This window comes from Cricetulus griseus, chromosome 6 (assembly GCF_003668045.3).
Source record: "Cricetulus griseus strain 17A/GY chromosome 6, alternate assembly CriGri-PICRH-1.0, whole genome shotgun sequence".
Taxonomy (NCBI): Eukaryota; Metazoa; Chordata; class Mammalia; order Rodentia; family Cricetidae; genus Cricetulus; species Cricetulus griseus.
Window position 1 is genome coordinate 120,435,304 of NC_048599.1, and position 11,063 is coordinate 120,446,366.

The window sequence follows — 11,063 nt, forward strand, 5'->3', positions numbered from 1 at the left end:
AGCACTTTCACCCACGAGCCACAGATGAACACCTCCTTCATCGTCCTGCCCCTTGCCTTGGCCTTGCAGCTCACTGCAAACCCCGCTTCACTACGTTGGCATGTAATAACTCTTTTACTCTTTCTGACGCTTTCATCAGTTCTTCCTTCCTTAAAACAATAATACCACCACCACACCTCCAAAAAGAAGTGAGAAAGAAATAACTTCCCAGATCCTGCCCCGCCCCCCTTGTTCCCGGACAAGCAGGTAGACAGGAATAAGCAGTGGGTCAGTGCTTTGGCCAGGGCCATCTGGTACCTGGCCACTTTAAGTCAAATCAAAGGTGAGAGGGGCAGCATTGAAGGACACTCTCAAGAGCGTGTGTGACCCAGGTTCTCTGCCACTTTCAGCCTTTCTCCCCAAATCCTTTTCTTGTTCATCACATCAAGAGTGTTTAGTGACCTCTTCCTGGCCTTAGGAAATGAAGATACTACAAACCCAGCTAGGACGGCTCTTTTCTTTGCCTCCACTTCCTGGCCGAGGGGGGCGCAGCGCGGCTCTGCCACCAGCAGGGGCCGCTGTGCGCTTGGAGCAGCCGCCGGGCCACCGCCGCGGCCCGCGCCTCCCACGGCCCCTCCGGCCCAACCCGCCAAGTTCCAAGAGCTCCCAGTCGAGCGAGCACTGCCGGGAACGAGCAAAGCCCGGGCAGCACAAGGCGCACACGAGCCAGCTTGCAGCGCGCCCAGGAGAGGTTCCTGAGACTCTCACGGCCCAGGGACTTTGAAAGGGAGGCTGAGGAGCCCCGTACGCACAAGTGTGCCAGCCAGCGCTCCTTCCAGCACCTGTTTCTCCGGCGCCACCGCCTCCCGGTCCCCACCCCTCCGATCCTCGCCTTCCTGGCTCCCGCTTGCTCCCGTGATGAATTCAGTGCTGGGCAACCAGACCGACGTGGCCGGTCTCTTCCTGGCCAACAGCAGCGAGGCTCTGGAGCGCGCCGTGCGCTGCTGCACCCAGGCGTCGGTGGTGACCGACGATGGCTTCGCCGAGGGTGGCCCCGACGAGCGTAGCCTGTATATCATGCGCGTGGTGCAGATCGCAGTTATGTGCGTGCTTTCGCTCACCGTGGTCTTCGGCATCTTCTTCCTTGGCTGCAACCTGCTCATCAAATCCGAAGGCATGATCAACTTCCTGGTGAAGGACCGGAGGCCGTCTAAAGAGGTTGAGGCAGTGGTCGTGGGACCCTACTGAGAGGCCCTCTGGTCCCCCACGGCTGGTGCTCCTGGCCTCTCCAGTACTCCACCAGCCGTGATGCACCTCTCACCATCAGAGACCGAGTAAAGCAAACCTGTCGGAGTCAGAATTTTTTTCTCTCGCCTCCTGCCTTTGGGGAAAAAGTGACCCATTTCTGATCGCTCTCCTAAAGGCCCCAAGCAAGCCTTCAGACGGAGCATCCAGACTTTGGGACTCAGCAGCAGGTGGCAAAAGAGGGTGATTAAGGCGCAGAACTTTGGGAGCCGTTGCTTGCCTGAGACGCGGGGAGATGGACCAGGCGAAGGCCCCTTTCCACCTGCAGGTGGGCCCAGCATTGGGGACATCTGGAGAGGCCGAGAAAGGCGGGAGTTGGGGTGGGGAGGATATCCAGAGGCACTAGTAGCCGGGTGACACGAAATTGACCTGTTTCTACAGCACACTGCAGACCTAATGGGAACATAGATGTGTGTGGGTTTTGCGACCTGCGGGGAGAGTGGAACTTTGATCAATAGTAACCTGTGGTTTATAGAGATCTGTGTTAGTTTGCTTGAATACAAATATTTGATAAGTCTTTTAAGCCCTAGTGGCCTGTTTGCCTGCCTGCGGGTTAGAGTTTTTGTCATCTTGGGAGAAGGGGTGGGGGGAGGGTAGCCTGAGACTGTGAATGGGGTTAAGTGCTTTCTTTTAGTGCATTTCCAGCTGGGTCTCTTTGGGAGGCTGGCGCTCCAGCTAAGCCCGGGACAAAGATCCAGAGTAGAATTTGTAGCTCGTGTATGCACGGTTTACTCCACAAAAGTGCTCTTGATATCCGTGACAACGTTTGACTTTTTTTTTCTTATTTAACATTTCCTTAATAAATGAAACATTTAAGTGTTTTGTTTCTGGCCTCCTGGTAGTCATTCTATTCTCCTGGCGGACAGGAAGGTCGGCTGTGCAGTCTGGGTCCTGGCCAGGAGGTTTCGCCTTGCCGGAGCTGCGATTCTACTTCGTAGAGCCTTATATCCCCGGAGGGAGGGAAGGAGGGGCCCGACAGAGTGCACACACCAAGCCTCAGGCACAAAAGCCATCTCGAAAACAGCGGCCTTTGTTTTCTCCCATATTTACGACTTCAAATTTCACTTTGTCTCGGATGTCAGGGAGGTCCCCGCGGGAAGATTACACTTCCGTACCAGGCTCCTTGGAGAACTTAGGCTACCCCGCTAATGAAAGAAGAAGCCGGCCAAGCTAGCCTTTAGGGAGGGCGTCTTTCCCCTGACCCACGTCAGCAGGACAGCATAGGGATGCTGCTCCAGAAAAAGAAAAGTGCAGGTTCTGAAGAAAAGTAGCTGAGGAAGTTCGAAATACTGAGCAGAGAAACCCTTGTGTCCAAGTCAGGAGGTATTCGTTGTCTTTGTCGTAAAACGTTTTCTAGAGAAAGGAATCAGATATAAGAGACCAATGACGAAATGACGAGTGTTTAAGGTGATGAGTTAATCCCACATTATACCCCGTAAATATAAGTAATCCATCCATCAATTGATTAAAAATAGTACAGAAAGAGCACAGAGAGAGAGAGAGAGAGAGAGAGGGAGAGAGAGAGAGAGAGAGAGATGAACATTTGCCTTCCTCTTTAGTCAGGCAGCTCAAAGGAGATAGCCTAGTCCTGATACTCAAGACTACTACAACCCACACTGGAAAGCCTGGTCTGGAACAGCTACAGATGGTGGCTGTACAGACATTTAGGGCACAGAAATTGAACAGTGTTAAAAGAAGGGCCTAGAAAACAGCCTGAAGGTTCCAATAGTTTGAGGTTTAACTTGGTCAAAGGTTTGAGCAGCTTTTCTTTCTGTCTAATTTTCTACCAGGATTCTGTAACAGAGAAAAATGTAAAGATGTCACAATAGTAGATGTAAAAGTACCATGAAATGTCCCATTTTTATAGAGAAATGGCACACAAGCATGGCCTATGCCTCAGAGGTCTGGGTTCCTCTCAGAGTTAACCTTACAAGCATTATAGCCTAGAGTTTTAGAAATTTAATGTTAATAGTGTCAGACTTACATGAATACACACACTCACACTCATACACACACACACTCACATATTCTCACACATACACACTCACACACAGAGATTGGAAGTTTGGCCTGTTTAGTCTTTTTAACAGAGAAGGTTTGTTTGTTTTCTTGTGTGGGAGCAGTGGGGTCAGCCATCAACAGGTAGCCTGCTGAGTCACAGAAGGCACTATGCAGTTTGGTAGTATGTGGGAGAAGAGATGAGACTTCTATTTTGTCCACAGTTTCTGTGGCACTGAGTTTGTCTGCTGCCTCTGTGTTTCAGAGAAAACAAAATAGCACAAGGAATCCACTCTGTAACAAGCCAGATGCTTAAATGTAACTCTGGTTTGTAGCTGTCATACTCACTGTCCTGTGGATTTACAAGCCCACCAGTGGGCTCAGTACTGTAGACATATTATTTATACTAAAAACACATCTGTTAGAGTTACTAGGAATCTTTCCTTGTACCTGGATATGTTCTGCATGCATGATAGCAGCTAGCTCCCGTGAATGGGAAGGAATTAACCCTGCAAGCCAATTTGAAATTGTTTGAAATCTGTTGGAACAGATTTTCACTGAAAACAAAAGTCCCACAAATTGAGAAAACAGTTCTCACACAATTGAATCCCTCCAGAATCACCTCTAACTTCATCTTCTTAGCATTTCTTCACCCCTCTTACATCTTCCCTGTACTTCAAAAGCAAAACATACACTTTCATCTCCTCATGCATATTTGTTCTCTCCTCTACAGAAATTGTGATTGGGACATGAGACAGAACCTGCAAGCGTTAGTCCTTAGGCAGAAAGGCCACAGGAGCATAGTACTGAGATCTGTGATCTATGTATTCCAGGGAAACGCAGTCTGAAATACAGAACCCTACAGACAGCTTCATGAAAACAACCCATCTCTCCCATCATATCCATTTGTTACTTAGAGAGATGCCAAGTGGCCAAGTGGCCAAGTGGTTCTGGTTTTTATAGGTGAAAGGAAAAGCTTTTTACACACCCTCTTCCCTGGTGGCCACACAGCAACCACTGTTACAGATCCGCACCACTATTCCTCCTCATCTTTGAATCTCTGTGTTCTGCATTCTAACAAATGCATGAAATGAAACTTTTAATCCCACCCAGAGTTTATGGAGTATTTTTTTTCATTTTCTCACCAACAAGCTTCCAGGAAAGTAGGTTTTGAACCTCATCCTCTATTTCACCTAAGAAATCAACGTTAGCCTAAAGAGATTGGGAATTAAGAGAATGAATACAGACACTAATGTCTGTTGTCCCACTTTTACATCTACCATGTGGCCAGTAATGTGAAGATAAGGTTGTGTGTCTGGGTTGACACTCAGCTTTCTGTAAAGAGCTTCCTTGATCTGCTTGGCCCAAGGGGGACTCTTCTGGTGAGTCCCAAAGCCTTTCTGGAACTACAGCACAGAGAGAGCAGAGGTTTTCATGAAAAGAAGCTGACAGGTGAGCAGAATTTCAGGCTAGACAGATAGCCAGTAATGCCTCTAAGCAGAAGTGAGTGGCCTCCACAGGAGAAGCCTATCCTAGTTAATACATTTTTTTCTTTTCTAAGAGCATAAGATGGATCAAGAACATAAGGGCTAGTTACCTTGAAGGACTCAAAGCACAGGTGACTCTGCCATATTGAATCTGAAGTCACAGTTACTCTTAATAGATAATATGTGATGTCTGATTCAAAATCTACTTGGCTTCTCTGTGGTCCTGAGTCCATCTGTGTCTCCCTGTGGTATTCAAGGAAGGGCACATGCTGGATAGTAGAACCCTGGGTTCACATTGGTCTCTAAGTGGCTGCGTGGCCTTGAGGATGGTTGATTCTAAGGAGATATTTCAATTCTATTAAATTAATTTGCTAACATTTTCAGCATGTTCTCTACATCTCTGCAATATATCTTAAAATGCATCTTATTTTCTAGTCTTGGTGATTGTCAGAATTTTCATTTCTCACAAGAAAACAAAGGGCATATCTATGGGAGGCATTTTATTTTAAGTAATCAAGGTAAAATACAGATAGCTCACCTTACATAGATACCATAGTATGATATCACTGGATGAGGAAAAAGAAGCCCCATTTAAATGAGAATACATTGTTTCTGATACAAATTTCCTGAGTATTAAAGAGAAATTAATTGCAATTTTTCTCCCCCAGAAAATTCTTCCTTTGAGCTTGGACAACAGCATACAAGAGATGTTCCAAACATTTGTCATTTTGGGGTGGGGTTACAATTCCAGGAAAGAATTACAGGTTTCAGTTTGTTCAAGATCTAAGCCTAGTTCAAAACTCCATGGAAGCAATCTCCAAGTCTATAGCAATCTCCAAAATAGGAATCAATACATCTTCCATCCACCTGTCAAGTCCCATTTAGACATGTGCACAAAAGCTCAAATGGGATATATTTTAAAGTCCGCTCCAGCAGTAATTGATTTCTAACATCTGCATTTAAATGCTTGGTGGCTATTTGTTTTCACGGCCCACTTCACATTCTAGATTTTTTTTTTTTGTATTGTTATAAACGCTTAAGAAGTTGAAAGTCCAGGATATATTTTACAGCAACATCTCTGATTTTATAATTCTTTGCAAGCTGAATACTCTTAGGAATTAAAATGCATAGCTATTTAAATCACACATTAATTAAAGTGATCATAATTTTATAAACTGAATTAATGTTCATATTTCATGTGCTTTATTTTCAATACATTTGAGGAACTAAAAGTATTGAGCAAAAACTTCAATGAAGACTGTTGTGAAGATAACTAGACACATTTAAAAATATTCACTTTGCAAACAGTAGCTTGCTTCATAATCCAAACAACAGTATCTACATATGAGAATAACATGTCGTATTTTCATGTACTCAACTATGAGATTTTGAAAGATTAATGGGTAGTTTTCTCTCCTGAATATATGTAAGTACTTGCTTGCTGCAATATTTGTGAGTGGGTGAATGTGAGCAAGAGTGATCAATACAGAAAAGGTCAAGTCATTTGTGATGATGCTGAACAGCACTGCACCCCGCCCCCTCCCGGTTCAGATCCAGTTTCCACTAGAACTACTCTCTTATGAACTCATGACTCAAACTGCCATATAGTGTTTTCCTGCAATTATGTGCACACAGCACACTATACTTACTATTGAACAAAATGAGATCATTTCTATACATTTGAATCCTAAGACACAGGCACAGACAAACACACAAAAGAGAAAGTAAAGAATCTTTCCACAACAGTCAGATACTAAAGAACTGCTTCTTGCTTCTATTTTGAGATTCATAGTTCTATAAATATATGTATGTAATTATGCCATAGCCTATGTGTCTGCACAGTCTATTGCAGCAAGAAAAGGTTACAGTTTTATTTTTTATTTTTTTTTTACTTTGCCTGCCTTCGCTGCCCCACCACTTCTCCCCTCATTATGCACTGCTTTCCTCATCCACATCTAAAGGATATACTGCCCAGAAAGAGTCATTGATTTTTATCAGACCAAGACTCCAGATGTCTGATTGCTTCGGGAAAAGAATTCCCCAGGGATCTGGGGGTCTCTATTTTGCTTTATTTATTTTCCTGTAAGTTAAGCAGGATCCTGAAGTTTATATTTTAAGCAGTATCGATTACATAGCAGGAGTGTATGCATATGTCTGTCCATGTGAGTCCCTGTGTGTCTGTGTGTTCCCATATACTCATATGTTCAGCTCTTCCCATACTGCACAAAAGCGTTTAAACTTTACATACTGAACATAAGCACCACGTCCCCAGTGCTTTGCTTTATACTACTTATTTGTTTACAATCAAAATTAAAAAAAAAGGTTAGAGGAAATTTTCAGGTAAATTGTTAAATTGTCTTCAAATGTCCAATAAATAAAATTAAAATAAAATACATGGAGCCTTACATTTATGATTTTTGTTTGTTAGTTTGGGTTGTTGGTTGCCTTTTCTTAAGACAGGGTCTCACCATATAGTTCTGGCTGTACTGGAACTCAATATATAGACCAGACTGTCCTTAAACTCACAGAGATATGCATCACTACACTCCACTTTACACCTTACATTTCTATTTTAAGTCATATGTCTCTATCTTCATTTAGATAATGGGGGAAAAGTAAAATCCAGAGACAGAAAATTCAAAGATTATGTATTGTACAAACATGAAAAAATGCGAAAGCTACCAAAAATAAGAAAGACTCCAAATATGAAGGTCAGTAACAATAAATTGCTAGAAGTTTACAAACATTATAAACTATTTAAATGGCAGTAAAAGTTTTCATTTAGACAAATTAATAAGAGGACGAAGTGCTGCTGACTGGTAAGGCTAAGCACTCTGAAGCAATTGTAGAAGATGGATAATTCCCTTCTATTTTTTCACTCTTCTTTGGAGCCCTAGACTAATTGCACACATTTTGTCAGTTGGCTAAATTGTTTTATTTTCAAGGGACAAAGAGGTCTTGCCATCAATAAATATTTATTATTTAGCATCCCTGATAGGCATGTCTCTGCACTGAGTACAACCTCAGATTTTGAAAGTGGAGTGCAAAGCATCATGGAAGGTAAAGGTATATGTGACTTTATCCTTTACCTGATGGATCCATAGTCACATGTCGTTTGGAAATCCAGCTGTGTAAGTCACACACACTATAGCTTCTCCTCTTTAAAAAAAAAGAAAAGACTGGACTTCTCCATAATTAATACAAGACCTGAACCACACAAACAATTTAATCTGACTTTCCTGCAAGTCTTCAGGCAGCATACCCAAAGCTTGTTTTACTTAATACATTCAAATTCAAGATGAACAGAAATATGGAAGACTTGAAGAAAGAGCTCTAAATGAATATCTTGAGGCTACTTATATTTTTCTACAAATTCAGCTGAAGAACAGGAGTTTTGTTCATTTTCCCCACAGTGAATTGTCAGTGACTGAATAATGAATACCATATATAAAACTCCTTCCCTGTATTATATGTGTGTGTTTCTTATAATAAAAATATGCCCATGTTTTAAGTAGCATGAATATCTCCTAGGATCACTAAATGATTTAGCTGGAATGGCCAGGGAAATTATTTATTATTCTTTTGGTAGCATTCAACATAAAAGCAATTCCAGCTCATTTTAAAATGAAAACAGAAACTGAATTTCCTGATGGTGTTATGCTGTAGGTTCAAAGATCCAGCTCTATCAGGCCAATGTGACTCACTAATTTATGTCTCCAGATGCTTCAGCTCTCAAATAAACATTTTCCACAGGGAAAGGAGAAAAAAAATATACATGGATACTTAGTCCTATGCTAACATGTTCCCAATAGGACAGTCACAGTAGAAAGAAATTGCACTTTTTTAAAAATCTCTTTACCTGAGTAGGTTCAAAGGGAAAGGTGTACTTAGGTAATAGTCTGGGTCCCTGGTATTATAAGGGAGAAGATAACAAAAGGAGGGAGAGTCAGGTCTACCCAAACCACATGGGTATTAGTCCTTAGTAGAATGAATTAGAATAAATGGGAACACTGGTATGAATGAGATAAACTATTGTCATCTAGCTGAATGAAAGCCACCACCATAGAGACTGCATCACATTCCAGAGACCCACATAGTGGATACATATAAGCAGCACAGTTGATCTAGTGGGTTAGAGGATGATGAGGAAGATGAGGGGTAGAAGAAGAGAAGAGGAAGATGGGGAGGTTAAGGAGGGGGGAGAATAAAAGGAAGAAGAGGAATGAGGGAGGAGAAGGGGAGGATAGGAAGGAGGAGAAAAGCTTAGGAAGAAGATGTATTGGGAGTAAGTATGTAGGATATGGAGGGAGTTGCAGGATGGAAACAATGTGATCATATCTCATTGTATATATGTATGAAATTCTCAAGAATACAGAAAAATTATTTTAAAAAAATAGCTCTGTCTCCAGATCTCACTTCTTAAAGGCTGTTTCTAGCAGCTATCTTCAACAAGACTGATTTATTTTAAAAAATTAAAGCCTTTTATAATTTCATACATTTTCATTAGAATTACGTCACTTACCCTTTCCTTTCCTCCCTCCAGTCTTTCCCTTGTACACTTTATTTACCCCCTCCCACACTTCCACATTCTCAAATTAATAGCCCCTTTTTCATTGGTCATTATTGTTACATGCATATGCATGTGTATATGAATGCATGTGTGCATTGTATATGCATATATATGCACAAATATTTAATGTAATCATTTTGGTAGGTTGCGTGTATATGACTTGAGGATTGATCACCTTTTACTAGATAACCAATAAGAGGACTCATCTCTGGGAGTAATATATATCCCTTTCCTGATTGTCATTAGTAGCCCACAGTTCTTTTTCTGGGGTTGACACACAATGGAAATTTCTCCCATCCATGTTAGCATATTTATTGATATTACTACTACTGTTCTTTATGCAGTCATTTCTAGGAGAGACTGTCTCACAGCAGAATTACTGGTATTCTGGCTCTTACAATCTTTCCACTCTTCTTTTATGATGTCCCTTGAGCCATAGATACAGGATCTGTGATATAGACATATCCGTTGTAGCTGGACTTCCCATTATACACATCAGCTGGGGAGGAGGTAGGGAATTCAATACAGCATGAGAAGAAAGAACAAGAGGTAAATGACACCAGCATTGCTTGATAAGGCCTCAAGGAATCATATTATTTTATATTTACCTAAAAATATATACAATACATATAGGTGTAGAAAAGATATATGGATCTAAAGGAAGTTATGCACTTAGGCTAACAATGCTTCCCAAAAGAACCACAGACTAACAAAACACCAATACCAGACAGGAGAAACATCCTTTGAAAATGGTTGGTTGGGTAGTCTAAGTGACTACTACACAAACAATATAGACTACCAATGTAGCTCTGGAATGCCTCTCAAAGGTAAAAGGTAAACTCTTATTTCTATAAACACACATATTTAAGACACAGGACCCAGACGATTCAAGCTGGTTCTAGCCTGAAACCACCTTTTTGTGGTCTACCTTCCTTTGTACTATAAAATATTATGTGAGCAATTAATAGTTCTACCAAGCTGCAACACCCATGAACCACAATGACCCATATGACAAGAGATCTATGAAAGGGAAAGTAAGCATCACTCATCTGTTCCTGGTAACGAATGGGAATGGCTGTCTAATTGGACATAGGGCCTATTCAGCAGGAGGGAAAACATGCCTGGTACCACAGATCTACCCAATTTCCCATAGCTAGTGAGGTCGCGGACCTTAGAAAAGAATCCACTGCTGCCACTTTGCTAGACTAGCATGATTTCTTCCTACATTATAAATCTGATTCTTATACTCACAGATAAATGTAGCTACTACCCCTCATCAAAGAAGCCCCTGTTTACAGCTAATGGGGATCATCACAGAATCCTACAACTGGATACACTGCAAAGATCAACTTTCATAATTTCTCTTAAGGTCATCTGTTTCTGAGTTGATATAGCTCCAAGTGTCCTGGACATCAGCCTGGATTTCTGAGGCAGGCAATGCCACCATCTTGAGCCTGGTAATATGAACTTGGACCATCTATGCCTTAGATTCTGAGGTCTCTGCTTGTTCATGAAATTAAAATTACCTGCCCTCACTGGTCCTGGCTGGCTTTGAAAATATCTGTAATATATATTATAGGGTACATTTTATATTAGAAAGCTTATGATGATACATTATTAGACAAATTCAAGCAGATTCGTTTCCTGTTAGAATTTCTTCAAAGCTTTGTGACTCTCCATAGCATAAATAAAATATCCACCATTACAACAAACAAACTTGTGCA

The 11,063-nt window shown here is 41.8% G+C and overlaps 1 protein-coding gene across 1 annotated transcript; it reads left to right on the forward strand.

Moving 5' to 3' along the window:
- Positions 1-636: 636 nt before the first annotated feature.
- On the forward strand, positions 637-2,110 carry Rprm (reprimo, TP53 dependent G2 arrest mediator homolog). Its single transcript, XM_027420414.2, has one exon. It carries the CDS (start codon positions 898-900, stop codon positions 1,225-1,227), a length of 330 nt encoding a protein of 109 aa, XP_027276215.1. The 5' UTR covers positions 637-897; the 3' UTR covers positions 1,228-2,110.
- Positions 2,111-11,063: the final 8,953 nt, after the last annotated feature.

Bases quoted from the DNA above. Each gene is read 5' to 3' on its own strand.
- Rprm (XM_027420414.2), top strand. From the start codon at position 898: ATGAATTCAGTGCTGGGCAACCAGACCGACGTGGCCGGTCTCTTCCTG.